The following is a 21,085-nucleotide window of genomic DNA, read 5'->3' on the forward strand; positions in this document are numbered from 1 at the left end:
AAAGCATAGGCTTACAGTTTCAGATGGTTAGAGTCTATGACCGGCATGCCTGGGAGCTTGGCCGCAGACTAGAACAATCGCTCACAGAGATAATTGAGAATGGCTAGGATTTTGAAACCTCAAAGCCCATCCCCAGGGTCACAACTCCTAATGTTTCTCAAACAACTGGGGAACAAACGTTCAAGCACGTGAACTTATGGAGACCATTCTCATTCATACCACCACATTTGACTCCCTGTCCCACATAAGTTTATAGCCATATAATAATGAAAGCTGCATTTAGGGCAAGTAAAAAGTCCCCATAGGCTTTCACAGTCTCAACAGAGTTTCAAAATCCAAAGTCTGTTTTGAGAATAGAAGAAATCTCTTAACTGTACACCCCTGTAAAATAAAAATAAAACAAGAAAATTACACAACTTCCAACCTACAATGGCACAGAATATATATTGCCAGTCCAAAGGGAGAAAAGCGGCATCATGACGAAAAGCTGGGCCAATGCAAAACCAAAACTCAGCAGGGAAAATTGTAAATCCTATAGATCCACGTCAGATGTCAAGGGGCTTAGATGGCCCTGCCCGTCCAGCTTTGCTGACTGAAACACAAGTCTCTCTCGGGATGGCTTCGCTCCCTCCTGCAGCTCTGCTTGGCAGATCGCTCATAGTTCTCCAATCTCCACATCTTGGGGGGCTCCGATGCATTATAGGGTTCACTCCCACAGCTTCAACAATAAGCCACTGCAGGCCTCCATGCAGGGACTCCCTTGCCACACACCTGGCCGGAGAGGGAGATTTTACAGCCCTCTACACCTGAGTCATTCGTGACTCTAAAGCCAGAACCCGGTTCTGATACTTCCAAGTTGGGCTGACAGCTTGGAGTGGAATCTGGCCTCTTCCTGAAGTTACATTTGCATGTGCTTTCCTTTGCTACTTTAGCTTTCCCTTAGTCAGGAAAGCTTAGTCAGATAGGGTCTTACACTGAGGGCACCACTCCCTCATTCCGCACAATCTTTGGTACCATTAGCAAATCTCCACAGACTCCTTTTCTCCTCACACTGTACATTTTGTATTTCTTTCTTCCTCGCTTGTTCTTTTTCACTGGAGTGCTGCATAAGAGTGATTGCTACCATGACAGGACAGAATCAACATAAGGATGTCCTAGACTCTCCTCTTTCAATGAAACTAGTCCAAACAAGAGCAGAAAGCAGCCACATCACAAGAATGCTCTCTAACACAGTTGCGAATATTGCTCCTCTCTGAAACTTCTTACCCTGGGCCTCCATAGTCCACGTTACCCTCTGGACTACTGTCTTCCATGATCCCACTAGGATGGCTTATTAAGACCTACTTACAGCATTCAATAGTTTTTCTATTCCAAAGTCCCAAAGTCTTCTACATTCCTCTAAAGAAACAGCATGGTGGGGCCATCACAGCAATAGCCTATTCTCTGGTACAAATTCCTATCTCAGTTACTTTTCTATCATCATGATGACATGCCAGGGCCAAGGCATCTAGAGAAGAAAGAGTTTGCTGGGGGAATCACAGGTTGAGAGAGTTGGAGTCCATAGTCATCATGGTGGGGAGCATGGCGGCAGGCAGGCAGGCATGGAGCTAGAGCAGTAGATGAGAACTTTCATTTTGATCCACAAGCGTGAAGCAGAGAGAGCTAAGTGGGAATGGTGAAACTTTTGATACTGCCCAGTGACATGCCTTCTCCAACAATGCCTCACTTGCTAATCCTTCCCAAACAGCTCCACCAATGAGGGGCTAAGTATTCAAACACATGAGCCTATGTGTGCCATCCTCACTCAAACTACCGAAGTTGTTTTTGGTCAAGGTGTTATATCACAACAATGGAAACCCCAACTAAGACATGCATACTGTAGCCATGCCTATGAAACCACCCTGATGGCTTCAGGTTCTATACATTATGATCATATCCTAACATCTACAAAGCCTAATGCTAAATAATTTCAAAGTGAAAGTCATTTACCTAAACAAAGCACATAGGATTGAAAAGTTTTAACTTCCATTGTTGTATTGGAAAAGTTTTGAAGTCTGTTGAAATGGTGTTTTATTGGGACTTGGGATGGCATTGCTGAAGTAATACTCATTGGCTTTCTTGGTGCTCCTAGCTGATAAACACTGAATGGATCATGAACTAGCCATCCAATTCAAAAGTCACATTTCCCAGTCATGGTTGAGGGACAATACAGGATGTATTAGCAAAGAAGGACAAACAGATGCCAAGCCACTTCCTAATCTATGATTCTCAGAGGCGATTTCAACACAAGACCTATGTTCTTACACTAGCCTCATGAAATCAAATTCCAAAAAGTAAGAAAGATCTTATCAGGGGAAAGAGAATGTGGTATTCTAAATTTACAGTGTACAATTTAGGATTAGTCAACAATTTAGAGTATCAGTAAAATTAAGAGAAAAATGTTAAGCTTTTTTTTTCCCCAGATAGGAATAATGATTTATGCCTTAGCTCTGTCTTAGAGAGGTTTGGGGAGGATTAATGAGCTGGTATCTGTAAAACTCTTTAAGCACCTCATATGGAGCCGCAACACAAATGCAAGGTGAAAAATGATAGCGCACTATACACTGACGTGGGCTCCCGAGAGTACCACCCCCTGAAAAGGAGAGCTGGTGAGGGTCATGATGGTAAATCTCCGAGTTCCGATGTCAGTAGCCTCAGTGTGTTGCCATGTGTTTACTTCTGTTGAAAGTAGCACTCAGTAGCTGTAATAAGCATTTCTAAATTCTCCATTAATCATTATGTCCCTTGTGAAGATAATTTTTATTTTTATTTGTCAAATCAGATAGGCTTAGTGTGCATATTTTACAAAAAAGTAAAGCAATTTGAGTATTGCAGAAACACAGGGAATGGCCCACAAAACACCACTGGTTTGGATTTATTGGATTGGAGCCCGTTGGAATTGAAGAGATGCCGGCTTTGGAGTGGCTTTGGTTGTTGGGTTCTGAGTGAGTCACTGACTACCTCAAATGCTTGGTTTCCTTTTTGGTAATAAGGTAGAAAAAGAGATGATCTCAGGTCTCATCGAAGGGTGAAACACAGTAGCTCATTCTGCCCTTGGTGAAGATTTACTTGCTGTCTATTAAATCATATGACAGATCTAAGTCCACCTGCCTGTTTACTCATTTGTATCCCACTGCAGACCATGATCGTAGAGAACTAATTGTTTGCTACACTTTGCCCAGTGTCCAAGATAGCACTTGACACATGCATTTACTTAAGAAAGAGGCGTCTGATAATTTTTTTAAATCTCCACTCACACTTTCAGAATGATCTTGAACTAATTCCTACTACCAAATATCAGAATTCATTCATTCTAAAACACATCTGTCATTTTTAGAAAGTGCATTTTTTTAAAGAATATATTTATCATTTAAAGAGGAATGTGAACCACAAGGCTAAGAAAAACAGGTGAGAAATTATAACACTTGTATTCAGATACCACACACACACACACACACACACACACACAAAGGGAGTGAGGACAGCTTCTCATTGCCAGTATCATTCTTGCTCTTTGCCTAATCAACATATCACAGACAAACGCTGTGTGTTAGTGGAAAGAGTGAACTAGGCTTCCAGCTTTATTGAGACTCCAGGTCCACAGCCCCTAACCACAGGCAGGCACTTGCAGATCAACCTCTAGGATCCCTCCAGTGTCAGGATGCCACATGTACACTCAAGCTCCAGGTCAGTACCAGAGGCTCTAGGGAGGTACCAAAGACATAGATTTCAGGTCTACCTAGACACAGACAAGCTCTTTTAGCATAGGCTATATGTTAGCACCATAGCCTCACATGTGTTGACCTAGAATCCAGACAAGTACTTGTGGACATAGGTCCTAGGCTGATATCCAAGGCTTTAAGTTCCAGTAGACTCAGGATCCAGACCTACTCAGGCAGACTCAGGGTCTGGTATACTCGAATGAAGTTCTAGATCTAGTTTTACCTCTGTGAACCCAAGTTACAGGATAGCTCTGGGATTAGGTGAACCCAATGAACTCTGGCTCCAGGATGTTTCCATGGTCCTGGGTTTATCACAGCACAGATTAAGGTCCACATAGTCACAAGACACCCAAGCAGCAGAACTCACCCCTAGGTCTGACCTGAACTTAAAGACTCAGACTTTAGAAACACAAGCCTAGGAGTTTAATACCACTACAATTACCTTACTTGAAATGATACAGGGAGTTCTTCAAGTAAAAATTAAAAGATGGCAACAACACAAATACATATGAAAGCATAAAATATGGTTTAAAATTTAGAATATACTCAAATTAGGAATATCTAACTTCTTTGGTAACTCATAATGCACTTCTAATTCTAACATAAAAATTATAAGACCAAAGTTAGATTACTATAGCTACAATGATTTGGGAATTGATAAGTGATTATGTAGAAGATATAAACTGTGACATTGTAAGAACATTGAATAGCAGTCTTTTCTGTCACTGTAAAATTTTTGTTTAGGACAAGGAATGGAGATCTTTTTAATTACGTCTCATCTTGTAAAATTTTTATGTAAATAATTTAATGCCACACCCTGCAAAACTGTTTCACCCTGCTGTATTCTTTGATGACTGATCTGGTCAACCCCTTCCCCCTTTCCTTCATTTCCTTTGGACTGTTTCTTTCAAGACTAGCCAATCACAAAAGACTGTGAGACTGGACCCCAGCCAATGAAGAAAAAGATACAGTCACCATCTGCCTTAGAATAAAACCCAAATCCCTGCCCCCCATGCGCTTGCTCTTCCCCCCTGTGAGCAGGGCACCCTTTTGATCAGAGATAGTTTCGTCCTGTTGAGACACTTTAATTGGAATGGTCATCTCTTTCTTTGTGACCCTGAACTTACTTCTAACAACATCAATGAAACAAAAGGTGGGGAAAGTTAAAATGTGTAAATATTTGTATGGAGACAAAGTTATCATTGTAAAGTAGACTACTGCAACTGAGATGTTTAGTTTGAGCCTTATGCCAAATTCAAGAAATCTTATAGCAGATATAAAAGATAAAGAAAAGGGAATCCATGCAAACCATTACAAAACTATCACACCACAGAGGAAGACAGCAAGAAAAACAGAGTCAAAGGAACTGCAAAACAAACCACCAGACAGACAGAAAAGAGGGGCAGTTGGCCTTTACCTAGAAATAATTAGTTTAAATGTAAATAGGTAAGATTATTTAAACAAAGGACAGAGTGACCAAACAGATTAACAAAAACAAAGGTCCAACAATTTAAAGACACAAAAGGATGAAGTGAAGGGTTAGAAGGGACAAACCTTGTAAACACTAACAGAAGAGGAACAAGGATGCCTATACTTCACTTCATACAAATCAGAGCGTAAGTCAAACGCTGTGACAAGAGACAGCACAACATATCTTATAACAACAACAAATCCCCCAAAGGGACATGACAATTATAAATCGCTAAATAAATACATGGGCAAATTTAACAGAAACGAAGTGTGAAATACTAAAGCAACAACTGTGGGCTTAAATACCCCCATTTTCAACAATGGAAAGATCCAGACAGAAAATCAGTAGAACACTGAACTTGAGCAACAGGAAAAGCCCACACGATGTGCAACAGAGCATGAACTAAAGTCCACAGAAACACTGTTCAGTTAGAGCATTCATTAGGCCAGAAGACAAGGCTCAGTCATTTGAAGGAACCTGAAATTAGACAAATGTCTGTATTAACTACTATGCTATGTCATGAGAAATTAGAAATAGGAAGAAAATTTAAAAGTTCACAAACACATAGCAATTAAGCAGCATACTCTCGAACAACAAATTAGTCAAAAAGAAATCAAAAGAGCAAACAGTGTATGTTTATTAAAAGTCCTGTATCAGTGTGGGGTGAGGCAGAGACAGACTTGCTCGGGATTGTTGGCCACTAGAGTAGCTTCAGGTTCAGTTAAAGACCCAGTTTCAAGGGAATAATATGAGAGTGACAGAGCAGGAAATCAGACCCTCTCAATATGAATAATTGATACTTTGTTATTCAATAAATTTTTCTTTGTATTTATTTGTGTGTGTGTGTGTGTGTGTGTGAGAGAGAGAGAGAGAGAGAGAGAGAGAGAGAAAGAGAGAGAGAGAGAGAGATGCACACATGCCATAGAACTTGTATGTAGGTAAAAGGACAATACACAAGAGTCGGTTTTCTCCTCATACCACGTACATCCCAAGAACACAAACCAAGTAATCGGGCATGGCAGCAAGTGTTTTGACAGACTGAGCCAGCTTGTTGGCCCCTACTTTTAAAATCCTTATAAATTATAAAAGAAATTCTTGAACATATAAAAAAATCTAATGGTGTTACTATAATAAAAACAATAGCTGAATATCAAATCTTAGATATGTCAGCGAAAGTGGAGATACAGAGGCATACAGGAAGCAAGCTCATTTTTCTCACTTTAATACTGGTATCTTTAAGAAGTTAGCTCATTCAAAATCCTAAAAGTTAAGGAAAAACTTTAACAAGACTTCCAGTTCACTAAAGTGACTATTACAAAACAACAAGCCGATGTGGGATATCCTCCTGTATGCTGCGAATATGTGTTGCTTTTATTGCTTGATGAATTAAGCTGTTTTGGCCAATAGCCAAGCAGAATATAGTTGGATGGGAAATCCAAACAAAGTTACAGAGTGAAATAAGGCAGAATTGGGGAGATGCCACCTAATGGCCAGGGAAGCAAGATGTGAGGTAGCAAGCTATGAGCCTCATAGTAAAATAGAATAATAGAAATGGGTTAATTGTGAGAGCTAGTCAGTAATATGCCTGAGCCATTGGCCAAAGAATTATAATTAATATTAAGCCTATGGGTGATTATTTGGGAACCAGCAGATAGGAGAAAAACCTCTATTTACAACACTCTACACTCTAAAACATTGAACACAACAACACTGTAAGCATCATGCCTTGCTAACACCCTGTCCAGTCCTTGCTACAAGGTAGGTGTCCAATCAATGTTTGTTGAATGAACACATAAATAAATAGGGGGCATAATTGACAACCTTAATCAACAAAGTAAATGGGAATGGACTGAGCTCATACAAGGATATGCACTCTTAGATTTGTTAGGAATGCAATGTATAAGAAACTTCCGAAACAAAATGGGGAACAAGGACAAATGTGGATATCCTGAGGCATATGTGTGCTTGTGCATATGTATGTGTGTATACTTGCACATATGCATGTGAGTGTATTCATGTGTATGTGTGTGCACTGCACAAGCAAGGCACATGTGTGTGTATTCATATGTGTGTGCGTGTGCATAAGAGCAGCATGTGTGTATTTATATGTGTACAGTGACTTGAACTCACTTAAATGCAGAAATAGTAGCCTGAGTTTATTTATCTTTGCACTATTTCTAGTTAGTTTTGTTAGATTCAAGCCCTCCGTCTCTTCAGCCTGGTCATTAATTTTAACCCAGAGATTTTCACCTTTGGTTTTTTTCATAGGCTTATTCATTTGGCACTGCACTAGTAGTTTATTTGTGGGAGCCTTTGTATTTGTAGAAATGACTCAAACAAGTTCTTACTGATGTATTAAGCCAATAAAATATATTCATGTTATCTGTATTGTCATTCAGACTATAGTTCATGACGCAAGAGATTACTTCTCCCTCTACTTTAGCCCAGAATTGGTATTCAAATTATAGTTTTGGGAAGAAAGTAGGTTCAAAAAGGAACATTGCCACTATGATGACATCAATAGCATGACATCAATGATGCAAACTTTCCCTCATGATGTTTAATTTTAAGGGGGGATTCAATAGTACCCTCTATACAGAACTGACAACATCAAACAAAAGACTGCCAAGCAAGCTAGGAGTGATGCTTAGAGAACTTCCATGGCATCATCTATAATTGAATAAATTACTAGTGGAAAAATATGGCTGTTACAGAAATACAGAATGCAAAAATTGGAGAGAATCCTTTCAAGCTAGAAATCAAAAGTATAAACAAAGACTATCAGATGAAGAAAAATTACACACTGGAGATTAGACAATCAAAAGCCCAAGACTGTGATATGAACAATGACGAGAACCTATTGGTGGTACTTGATCAATACTATAGGCTGGTCAATTATGAAGGAATGCTGTAAGAGTGAAGTAATGGTAGATGGCTGACAATTCAATATGAATGTTCAAAATTAAATTCAAATAAAGTAACTAGAACTCCAAAGGACTTGCTTTATTTATCATATCTCCACTGTGTTGGACATAAATTAATTCTTAAGTACAGTCTAAATATCTGCCCTCACACCCACAGATAAGTGAAGTCCTGATCCCTCATCAAGAAAATTTCTCTTTGAAACAGATGGAAACCACTGTAGAAAACCATGACCACTCCAAATGCAGAGCTGTGGAGCCCCACCCCGCTGGATACATCTACAAAACGGCTCTCTGAGCTAGGGCTCAGAGAACATTCCAAAAGAGAGTGCAGAAAGATTGTAAGAGTCAGAGAGGTGAAGGAACTTCCTGTGAGTCTGTGTCTCCTAGAAATGTCAGAAGCTATACCCATAGTTTCACCAACTTCGCTATCTAAACGTGAGCTGAACCAAGGCAACAACCACAGACATGTCAAAGTTGAGAGGGGAAAGACCACAAGGCCTCAGCACTAAACAAAGAACTGTGGCAACTAAGGGAGGCTGACAGCTGGAGAAAGTCTTCACCCAGAGAAAAGCATACCAATTGCCTGTCCAAGCCCTGAAAACATACATGCAAAAAATAATATACAAACTGATCAGGATGCATTTATATATCTAGGAATATATATATTTATATACATATACATATATGTAATGAACAACAATTAATGAAAAAAGAGGCCATGAATTTGGAAGGTAGCAGGGAGTACAGTATAGGATTGTTAGAAGGGAAGAAAAGGAAGGGGGAATGTTGTAATTACATTATCTCAAAAATGGAAAGAAATGATTAAGAAATAAAAAATAAAAAGCAAAAAAATTGTACAGGTTCTTTCTCAATAGTTATAATGCAGATATTTAAAACATGTTGAGGTCTTACCAAGCAGATTTTTAAAAATTGTTTATTTACTTATTCATTTACTTTTATGTGTCTGAATGATTTGCATATCTATGTATCACATGAATGCCTACTGCCCAAAGCAGCCAGAAGAGACATCCAGTTCCTTGTGAGTGGAGTTACAGACAACTAACTGTAAGCTGCCATGTGGGTGGTTAGGAATCAAACCCAGGTCTTCAGAAAGAGCAGCCAGTGCTCTTAACCACTGAACTGTTTTAAACACAGATGTGCTGTCTCAATTTACTCATTAACCTCATTTATCTTAGAAAAATCACTGGACTCTTATAGATCATTGCCTAGAAATAAGGCACGTGACGGTCAATGCCACTACCCGGGCAGGCTCTAGAATCATCTAGTGACAAGCTGACACTTGTGCAGGATAGTCTTGGTTAAGTTCGTTGAGGTGGGAATACCAAACCCTTAAAAATGTGTAGCACCATTCTCTGGGTTTGGTTCTTGGGCTACACAAAAAGAGAAGTTAATCATTGTTTACTACTTTCTTGCTGTGGGTGTAACATGACCAGATACCTCAAGTTCCTGCTTCTAGGATGTCTTGGCATGAACTGACCCTCTCATCATAAACCCTTTCTCTCTTAAGTTAGTTGCTATTGTAATGCTGTTTTATCACAGCAACAGGTAAAATAGCATACATCATGTGCTTATATTTTTGTACTATGAAGGCTTTACTCAGGTACTGTACAGTGAATGACAATGGCCCCACAGATTCAGATGTTGGAATATGTGATCCCCAGTTTGATGGAACTTTTTGGGAAGGATTAGGGGGGTGTAGTAATTGGAGAAAGTGTGTCACTGGGAAGTGGACTTTGAGAATTCAAAAGTCCTGCTCTCTGTCTTTGAATACCTGTGTCTGTGTTTGTGTCAGTGTCCGTGTCTGCGTTTCTGTCTCTTTCTGTCTCCCTCCATCTCTCTTCCTGGTGGTTGTTGTCTCTGCTACTGCTCCAGCACCATTCTTGCCAGCCTGCTGCCATGATCCCCATCACGGTGCTGATGAACTCTAACCCTCTGGGACTGTAAGTCCCCAATAAACCCTTCCTTTTATAAATCACTGAACATGGTGTTGTGTCATAGCAGTAGAAAAGTAACCAAGATAGAGAGGACAGAATCATCTTAGATCTTTCTTTCCTTCTTTTTACTTCCTTCCTTCCTTTATCCCTCCCTTATCTCCCCCTTTCTTTTTTCTTTCTTTATTCCTTTCTTTTTTATTTTTTTTTGAAACAGGGTTTCTCTGTGTAGCCCTGGGTGTCCTAGAACCTACTCTGTAGACCAGGCTGGTCTCAAACTCAGAGGTCCACCTGCCTCTGCCTCCCAAATGCCGGCATTAAAGGTGTGTGCTACCACTTCCAGGAGACTTTGAGGTTTCTTTTTAAAAATTATTGGCACATACTCATTGTACATAGTGATTTTAAAGACATTCTAATTCTAGTATATCATGTGCTTTGACCATATCCATCCCCATACCCTTTTTTTCTTCTCGATTCTTGCACCTGCCCCCCAACCACCCCCACACTATTCTCTGTAATGATATAAAATCTACGGTCCACCAACATAGAAACTATATTTTTCACTTTCTGAATCTGGTTTATCATATTCAATATTATGAGCCCCACTATATCCATTTTCCTGCAACTGATAAATACTTCAGAAAAATATACTAGGACTACCTGTAATCATTTTCTTTGACTGACCTAAGCATGGTGGAACATGTGTAATGCTAACAGTCCACAGATGTAAGCATGAAGATCAGAAGTTTAAGGTCATTCTTGGTTACAGAGCAAGCAAGGCTAGCTTGGGCCATCTATGACTGTGCCTCAAAAGACAACCAAAAATACCAGTAGCAAGACACTGAGATCGGCAGTTAATAAATGGGACCTTCTGAAACTGAGAAGCTTCTGTAAGGCAAAGGACACAGTCAACAAGACAAAATGGCAGTCCATAGAATGGGAAGAGATATTCACTAATTCCACATCTGACAGAGGGCTGATCTCTAAAATTTACAAAGAACTCAATAAACAAGTCTCCAAAACACCAAAGGATCCACTTTATAAGTGGGGTATAGAACTAAATAGAGAATTATCAATAGAGGAGAATGACTGATAGACACTTAAGAAAGTGTTCAACATCCTTAGCCATCAGGGAAATGCAAATCAAAACAACTCTGAGATACCATGTCACTCCTGTCAGAATAGCTAAAATCAAAGACACCAACAACAGTATCTGACTAATTTACAGTGAGTTTTGTTGGGATTAAAAAGCAGAGAGTGTTCTTCCAGGTAGCTCAATTTGCATGAGCCTCTTTAGGTAGCTCCACTGGTCTCTGCTTCTTCCAGGAAGCTTGGTTTCTCTAATAGGATCTCTTAGTAATTCTTACCAGTTGTATAAAATGCTTGGGGAGCGAGGAGCCCTGCGAATCTGGTCAATTTCCAAGACTTCTTGAAGCCTTTGGATGTGTACCTCTTGGGCTTAGTAAGCTTCCCTGAAGAATGAAATGTCCCATCTTCCTTTAGCACATCCTGCACCTTAGTGAGCTTCACTCCAAAGTGGAGGGTTTTATCTAGGAGGCAATTGCTACCCAACAGTAGTATTTCTCAGTTTGGTCTGTCTTTCCATTTGTTTGCTTCTTTGGTGGTGGTGTTTTGTTTGTAGTTTTTTTGAGCCAGGGTCTCACTGTGTTGCCCAGGTTGGCCTCAAATTTGTGAACTTCCATTGTCTCTTGAGTACTAACATTATAAGGTGTGTGCTGCCACACCCAGAACAAACAACATTTATTTCCAGAGTGACTGTTCATTACTGCTTCACAGTCCATAGTTAGCATTCAATCCTTTTAGAAGCCCTACTCCATAAATTTTCATTCCCATGATTTAAAACATTGGCACTGATTTCCATTAGCTATGTGTATTCCCTACTTTTCTCCTTACTACGTTTAAATATTGGGCAGGAAGAAACATAAAGGAAGAGGTCTATTGCAGTAAATGAGGTTACAGTCTATCTTGACAGGGAAAGCATGCTGGTAGGAGCTGCTTGAGGCTATGGCTATAGGATCATGAGTGTGTTTGCTCACATGTGAAGGATGGAGAAGCAGAGACTGAACATCCAGCTAGGCTAGGCTATAACCTCATGGCTTCCCCTTGATGACTCACTTTGGACAGCTAGAGCCCATTTTCTGAAGATTTGGCAGCTTCTAAAAACATCACCACCAGCTGTTGTTGGACCACTCCCATTCAAAACGAAATAGTCGATCACTAAGTAGTCAGAGACAGGATATGGAATAGTAAGCAATGTATCCCATCTCAATGTTCTCTTCTATAAGTAGCGGGTAGCAAACCCTGGTACCTGCCTCAGAAGGGAGACGCGAATTAAACAGTTGTAGACACAACACTTAGAAACAGTCACATACCTTACAAACATTCAAAAAGTATTAGCTATAGTTATAATATGATGCTATGGTGGTATGGTTCCCCTTTCTTCGTGTGTGTGTGTGTGTGTGTGTGTGTGTGTGTGTGTATACAGTGTGTGTATATGTGTATATGGTGGTGTATGTGTGGTGCACGTGGGATATGTGTGCATATGTGTGTGTGGTGTGAGTATGTGTGTGGTGTGAGTGTGTGTGTGTGTATGTGCACATGTGGGGGGGCTGTGTGGTGTGTATGTGTGTGGTATATACGTATGTGTTATATGATGTATGTATATGTGGTTGGTGTGTGTGTGTGTGTGTGTGTGTGTGTGTGTGTGTGTGTGTGTGGTGGGGTTTAGCTGGCACATATGCATGCATGTGTGGAGGCCAGAGGAGGACATCTGCTATGCTGCTCTATTGTTTCTGCTTTAGTCCCTTGAGGAAGGGTTTTTCACGGAAACCGGAGTTTGCCCTTTCAGTGACATTGGTGGCCAGCACGCCCCAGCAAGTTTCCTGGTCTCTCTTCCCATCCCTAGCTCTGGAATTGCAATGTAAAGTCACACCCTACCTTTTATGGAGATGTTGGGGATTTGAACTTAGGCAGTAGGCTACCTCTCCATCCTGGTTTCTATTTCTCAAAGAGGTGCAGATGCAGACATTTCCACATTGGTGATTTAAAAGTCTGTACAGGGTCAGATAAACATGGCCTTTGGGTCGAATCTAGCTTACCACTTGCTTTTATAAATGCTTTTAAAATGAATTTGATCAACTCAAGCTATATTTATTGTTAAACATATCATCTGTGGCTGCTTTGGCACCATAGCAACAGTGGTGTAACTGACAAATATTGTATTATTTAGCCTTTTATGAAAAAGTGTTTTAAGGAAAAACAAAGTTTCCACAGTTCTCTGAAAGAGCAGTGAGTGACACAGTGGGCAGTTACTGGAGTTTGCATCCAAAGAGCACTGCTTTTGCTCCCTCTGTTGTCCCCATGGACATTTAAACAAGTCACATTTACTTTCTACAACACAAGTTCTTCATTCCTAAAAGTAAATGAGTGCACACATAAGAAGGGAATTAGTAACAAACATGAAAGTGATCGGCTAAACTTAAGCTGCTACACAAATCTTCAGCATCAAATGCTGAGGTTATTGTGTCTACTATGTTCTTGTCCTGTCTGGGTGACAGCCCTGTGGCAGTCTACTCTCACTCCCCTTCCCAGGCTGGTTCTGGGCCTAGGCCAATGCTGTGGGTTTCTTTAGCTGGTAATAGACAATTTGTTCCTAATTTAGAGTCTTTAGAACAATTAATTCGGTTTTGGGATACAAGGAACATACGATTAAGTAATTATATTCCTTTCTCTCTGAAGGGTCATGGTTAAAAGGCAGTGCCTTCTAGCCAATGGCATTGAAGCTCCACTCTTAGGCAATAAAGGCCCTTTGCCAGTTGGCCTCATTAAGTCCTTGACATGAGCTCCCACAGTTTGTTATTAAACCATGTTCAGTCCTCAACAATCTCACATTTCTATCCCAGGGCTTTGGAGTCATACCTTCATGGCACCCCTCTGCTGTGTTTTGACTCTTTATTGTACAGAATTTTCTCATGTCTAATCCCTCATCTACCACAATTACTGCCTTACAGAAAAACTAATTCTATAATAGCCTTTTTCTTTTTCCCTGAAACATTAAAATCCTGATCTCTTTCCTTATCACATACCATGCTGAATAGGAAATGCAGCTCTGTCCACAAAAGGATGGACTTTCCCTTTTATATACAGCACCTCTTTTCTGTCTTCTGGGTCCTGCACTGGGGGCTCTAGCATTAAAGCCTTGTGGTTTCAGAGAACAACAAGCAGTAGAGCTAAGGCCTGGAGGTAACGCTCTCTATGCAGCCAGTGATGGCGGAAGATGCGTGGGAACCCACAGGAGATGCAGAGCACGCAGCCTTCCCAAGCTCCACACACAGAGTGTCTTCATGCTTCCCTGACCTGAGTTATTTCAAGCTTTGTTTTCTTTAGACTCTAGCAAGCAAAAAGTTTTATTCTACGTGTGATAATTACAAGTTATGATTGAGACATCGTAAAGACTATATTACATTTTATACTAAATGGCAAACATTTGGTTCTGTTATACCAACGACTCTGGTAAGGCATAGAACACTTGATTAGTTACACAAGAAGTACTGAGGGTAACTTGCAAATGGCTTATAAATATTAACATTTTGGCTATGAAAGATATGTATTCCAACAGACATGTATTAATTTTTCTTAAGAAAACAACAACAAAAAAGTGTTCTACCAAATCTCCTAAACTTGTCTACTCAAACTCACAAAGGCTGACTCCGGGCATGGGAACACACTTAGTGGGAAAGCAGCTAGTTGTCTAGCATGCACACGGTCTGTGTTTGAGCCTAGCATCATAAAGAGAAGAAAAAAGTTGACTTCTGTGTCTTTTTTTTGTTTGTTTGTTTTTATGAGACAGGGTTTCTCTGTATTGTTTTGGAGGCTGTTGGTCCAGCCTGGCCTCGAACTCACAGAAATCCACCTGCCTCTGCCTCCCGAGTGCTGGGATTAAAGGCGTGCACCACCACCGCCCGGCTGACTTTTGTGTCTTAAAGGAAGCATGTCAGGGCTCCACATGTTTGAGGAGCTTTGCCTTAGAAGATGGCATGTAGCAAAGTGCCCTGATACTGTGAAAAAATGGAGACCTAACCTTGACATATGCACACCCCATCTATTATAGCTAAAGCCGTGGCTTTTGGCTAAAAAACTGAAGAGTGTAACTAATAAATCTACATGAAAGAAACAATGAAATGCACTTCTGTGCTGTCTTTCCTTTGGAGTCACCTGATATGGAAGGATACTTAGGAAATATCAGTTAATATCGATTTTACATAGCAATTCATCCAAAGATCATTAGAGCCACAGAGTCCTGGATCTCAATATAATGCTACTATTCATTAAAGATAACCTTGAACATACAAAACTTGACTTCCCTGTGCCTCTGATTCATATAACCCAAATCAAGGTCCTCATAGCTAATTCATAGCGATGCTATTCAGATTAAATGAGATATATTTACATATTCAAAATGGAGAAGTAGAGTTTTCAAAGGAAGTACATTATTACCACAGCTAATACCATGAATGATCTTTGTATTATAATCGTGAATGAAAAAGGAAGTCCTAAAGTGTAGCTTACAGCATGGATATCTCTGTAATGAAATAAAAAGCAACTAACATTAAGGAATTCAATTTAACTGTATGAAGCATTGTGTAATGAATGTTGGACTTGAGATCCTGATTGCCTTAGTGGAGCAAGGCAGAGGACAGGGCAAGGATAGGAACCAAATGATTAGGTTTGTGTTACTGGTTAATCTTCTTACCTTTTCTTTAGGACAGGAGGTTCTCTGTTGTAAGTACAGAATTTAAAAATTGCTAACGAGGGAACTGATCAAGACTCCCTGAATGTGGGTGTCAGTGAGGAGGCCTAGATAATCTATTGAGCCTTGGGCAGCAGATCAGTATTCATCTAGAGTATACACATGGACTTTGGACTCCCATTCAACAATGTGAGATCTACTCTCACCCTGAACTCTTGGGGTAGTGTCTAGGCCCTGCCCTGGATGAAAATGACAGACTGTGGACACCCCCATGGAGGGCCTCACCCTCCCTGGGGAAATGAGGGGATATTGGGGGGGTTGGGGGAGAGTGTGGGAGGAGGGGAGGGAAACGGAGAGGGACCTGGAACTGACTTGTGAAGCAACCTTGTTTCTAATCTAAATTTGAACTTAAAAATAAATAATAAAAAATAAAAAAAAGAAAGCGAGGAAAACAAAACCCTAACCCCCCTCCAAAAAACCACAACAACAACCAAAAAAAAAAAAAAAAACCTCAAAGAGGTGAAGGAAAACAATTTTAAAAAATTGCTAATGAGGCGGGGGTATAAACACAGATGACTCTGGATAGTGACATTTTGAAGTAGAGACAGTGGAACAAAGTATGCTCTCTGCTATACTGAAATAACCGTTCAAACACTGAGCTAGGTTACTAGATGTAGTAATGCCTTCCTGGAGACAGCATGGCAGCATAACTTCTGTGAAAGACTAGAATTCTCGGTACTACTCAGTGACCCGAAGTCCTAAGTCCTCCTCCTTGTATTGATCCCACTTCCTCTCTCCCCTCCTTTCCTACCTCCTTCTTTCTCCTTCTCCCTCAACTTCTTCTTCCACCCATTTCTGTCTTTCATACTTTAAAATCTGTTACTTAGGCCTGGCTGAAAATGATATTTACAGGACATAAAGCTAGAGATCAAAGCTACTGTCCCTTGAAAGCAACAACAAAAGTGACGCGCTTATGCTTCCATCTATAATAATAGCATATGCTTTCTTTCTTTCTTTCTTCCTTTCTTCCTTTCTTTCTTTCTTTCTTTCTTTCTTTCTTTCTTTCTTTCTTTCTTTCTTTCTTTCTTTGAGACAGGGTTTCTCTGTATTGTTTTGGAGGCTGTGCTGGAACTAGAGCTGTAGGCCAGGTTGGTCTTGAACTCACAGACATCCGCCTGCCTCTGCCTCCCGAGTGCTGGGATTAAAGGCATGTGCCACCAACGCCTGGCTAGCATATGCTTTCTTAACAGCACTTTATTCCAAATGCATATACACATAACACATATATTTGTGTATATATATATATATGTATACACACATGTATATGGATGTATATTAATGTAAAAGACCTGGAAATAAGTAGGTAGTCCGACACTATTTGTGATGGTAACTTACTATTATCTCCACATTAGGGCTTACAATGTCAAGAGATTTCTATTCTATATGAATGCACTCACTACATAAAGCAAAATAATAACTTACATATGTAACTACAAAATAAATAGTATTAGAAGCCCATTTTACATATACAGAGAGAGGTCAAGGAATCATGGAATCATGTAAGAAACATGACCACCTGTCAAACAATTAATGGGACTGAAATGTGACCTAATTCCAAAGCTGGGGACACTAGTCAGTTCACTAAAGCTGCAATAAAGATACAATGGAAGTTAAAAATTTTTTACAGTACCTACCCCTGTAGTTGTCCAAATGCTACATAAGATGCATGCTATGCTCCAATGATACAGAGACACATTCCTGAGTGCTCCTTCTCCCTGTAGTGTGCCTTGAGTGGGACAAGTTGGTCATCTGGACTTCTCAATGCAGTAGCAGAAGATGAATTATTTGATTAAAATAATTTATATGAGTGTGATATAGGTAGTTTACTGGGAAATGCCTTTGAGGGTGCCCTGTTTTATGTTACAGCAGAGAGCAAGATGAGAAAAAAATGTGTGATGACTATATAGATTGCTAGATGGCATCAGGTCAATAAAGCCTGGTCCTATTAGAAGAAATATTTGCTTGTTCTAGAAAGTTCTTTCCTTCATAGTTGGTCTTTTCTTCCTTTTTAAGATCTTCCATGCTATAACGTATCTTGCCACTAATTCATTCCATAGCCACAAAATCTCAAACTGACCAGCCCAAAAGCAAAAATCACTGTTTTACTGGCATGTTCATGCGGTATGGGATCTTCTGGGCAACGAGGTAAAACATTTAAATGTTAAATTGCATTCCATGGGCCAACAAGATACTTCAGAGAGTAAAGCACTCGCCACAAGCCTGATGACCAAGTTCAATCCCCGAAACATACATGGTAGAAAGAAAGAACCAACTGTAGGATGCCATCCTCTGACTTCAACATGCATGCTATGGCACATGAGGGTTCATACAAGTGCATGCGCGCGCACACACACACACACACACACACACACACGTGCGTAAGTGCATGCAAACGCACACAGACTCATATGCACACACGCACACACATGCACGCATATACACGCACACACAGACACACACGCACACACGCACGCATGCATATACACGCACACACAGACTCACACGCACACAAGCACACACAAGTAAATGTTTAAAAAATCTCCTTAAACCTTGATCCAATTGATACCATATAAAGAACAAAAAATGTGGAGAATGTTTTTCTGTGGGACATAAACGCAAAAACAATATCAATCTTATTGCCTAGAGTAAGCAACATTTTACAGTGGAATACACCTATAATATGGGATCTCTCTTATTTCTTTCCTTTGTGAATAGCTGACTTTTTCATATGTAAAAATTATATTTTCTTTTGTTAGCATTAATGGATATCAATTAAATCATGCACTTTTACCATATCAATTTACGGTAGTACATTTTGTTAAGCTATTTATGGAACACTTAGATCTTTTAGAGTCCTCAGTAATCTCCATGTTTGCTGGTCTGCTTTTAATTTATCTAAGTCCTCTTCTAACAGACATTGCACAAACACACCGCCAGCAGACTTCCTCTATACAGTGTGTGTTTGATATGTTTGATGTTCCTCTTTGACACATACAGAGGTTAACATAAGAAGTGTGTAAATTTCAGGAAGCATTTAAGGGTCCAGCCATACACAGATGCATGAGCACAATACTTTATGTACTTGATAAATATTTCATCTCTCTCATAAAGAAACCTTTTTTATCAACTTTGATTGTTCTTTTTATTACCTTAAAGTACTGGAGCTGTTTCTCAGCACTCGTTCCTTCCTTCTCTTGTCTCAGACAGGAATTGAAGATGAGAAGCTCCGTATCTCTTAACCACCTTTTCAATTCTTTGATCCTGACCTCCAGCTGCCTTACCAGGCTTCCGCTTTCAGGAGACAGCAGGTCATGTGGGCCCGACCCGCTGTGCCCTGCCATTGTGTCCTGTATCTTCTCTCTTAGGGCTTTCTAATGCATCAGATTAAAAAGGAAGAAAAACACAACAACAACAACAAAAAAAACAGATTAACTGGCATGTCAAAAACACATAGCAGAAGATAAGGTAAGCATGCATAGTGATCCCTTCCTTCTCAATACTGATATTCGCCTGCCTCTGGTTAGCTTGATGGTACCTCTAGGGCTTGCTTACATAGCCAACATCATCCCCACTACCAGTGGATGCACAAGCAAACCTCATTCTTTGGACTTGCCTTTCACAGAAAAGAGACTTGGTCCAAGTTACCATGATCATGGACAAAAATTCATCTCAGTTCTCATGGCAAAAATGTTACAGTGAAGAGTTGTCTACATAAAGTGTTCAAGAGAGATAGAGACCTGAATTTCATCAGTGTACAGAGGCCAAGAGTACAGAGAATAAAATTCCCTTTTTTTTCTTCTGTGAAGTATAATTCCCCAAATAATGTGAAGGAGCACTCTTAAGGAGATAGCCCGTGCTTTGACTGTCCTCAGTTTCATATGACGTAGGGTTCTTTAGCCCCAAGTTTCTTCCTGGTTTTCCTTTTGGATTCAGATAATTTAATAGGTATGTTAAAACAATCCTCAGTTTGCTGTGCGATGAGCCTACGTATACTAAGCGCTATGGCACAGAGGAATTTTCGAGCTGGTTTTCTTTTCTTTCTCTTTGGCAGAAGCATTCTCTTTCCAGAATCAATAGGATTTAATCTAAAATGATAAAGTAAACCTAGAAAAATATGCTCTAAAACACAAATAAAATTAAGTCAACAAACATTCATCTGCTCCATGGTATTCTGTAAACAGTATCTTTAGGAGATCATGACAGAAAAATAGCCTTTTGTGGTAACACCCTTACACTTTCATGGTGCAAATATTGATAATTTGAAGACCCTCAGTGGAATCCAGATTTAGCTATTGTTTTTATGCTGTAACAAAAGTAACAGCAGGAGGTGAAATCAATGCCCTTGGAGGCTAGGGTCACAAAAAGGAATTTATTGCCACTTTTTTTGTTCTGGAACAGTTTGCAATCATAAATTCTTTATAAACAGAATACTTCAGAGAATGGTCCGTCTTCATAAATATACGACAGAGGACATCAATTTCATTTAATTCACAATTTGTGTCAGCGCAGCAGATGCCAATGCCTGCCTTGATAGGGTTGTTTAATATGCAATTGAGACAGAGTAATATGCAGCACAGGGGACAAAATTTCACAGATTAAACTGTACGCACCACTGACATTTCATTCTAATGTATTTTCATTCCACACTGTTCACCTTAGATGAAAGAAATATTAAAAACCATATCCCTCTATTTTACTATTGTTAGAAGTGAAAATCCTTGTCTTTAATTTTTTCATGCCAATTAAAATGTAATCATGCCAATTAAAGCAGTATGCCTACAGTGTCAGTGCGGCTTCAGCTTTATTAAACTCAGCTCTCCATCCTACTCTCCCCAAATTACTGCAAAACTGTATGGTATTTGAGTGATATATTGTCAAAATGGCAACTATTTGAATGACATCTGACTCATAGAGACTAATTAAATGCCGTGTCTTCAATGCAATAACAATCTAAAAATTTTTTTGGTGAGGAATTGATATTCATGACATACTTTAAACAGTTTTCTAAGGGAATACTGTTATTTATCAAATTAGGAAAGATACATTTAAATGCACTGTCAACTGTTTATCACTTTATCTATGAGCCCAGTAAAGTTGCTATTCTTCTCTATTTTGTAAACAACCTTCGAAAATATCATACAGTAATC

The 21,085-nt window shown here is 39.7% G+C and overlaps 1 protein-coding gene across 4 annotated transcripts in view; it reads right to left on the reverse strand.

Moving 5' to 3' along the window:
• The window catches only part of Akap6 (A-kinase anchoring protein 6), a 441,052-nt gene that overhangs the window by 57,938 nt on the left and 362,029 nt on the right, over nt 1-21,085 (reverse strand). For all 4 annotated transcript variants that reach the window (XM_040743100.1, XM_040743097.1, XM_040743098.1 and 1 more), the window contains one exon: nt 19,088-19,309. In XM_040743100.1, the coding sequence (XP_040599034.1) occupies nt 19,088-19,309 (222 nt within the window). The remainder of the gene's footprint in view (nt 1-19,087; nt 19,310-21,085) is intronic.

This window comes from Mesocricetus auratus, unplaced genomic scaffold (genome assembly GCF_017639785.1).
Source record: "Mesocricetus auratus isolate SY011 unplaced genomic scaffold, BCM_Maur_2.0 Super-Scaffold_15014, whole genome shotgun sequence".
NCBI lineage: Eukaryota > Metazoa > Chordata > Mammalia > Rodentia > Cricetidae > Mesocricetus > Mesocricetus auratus.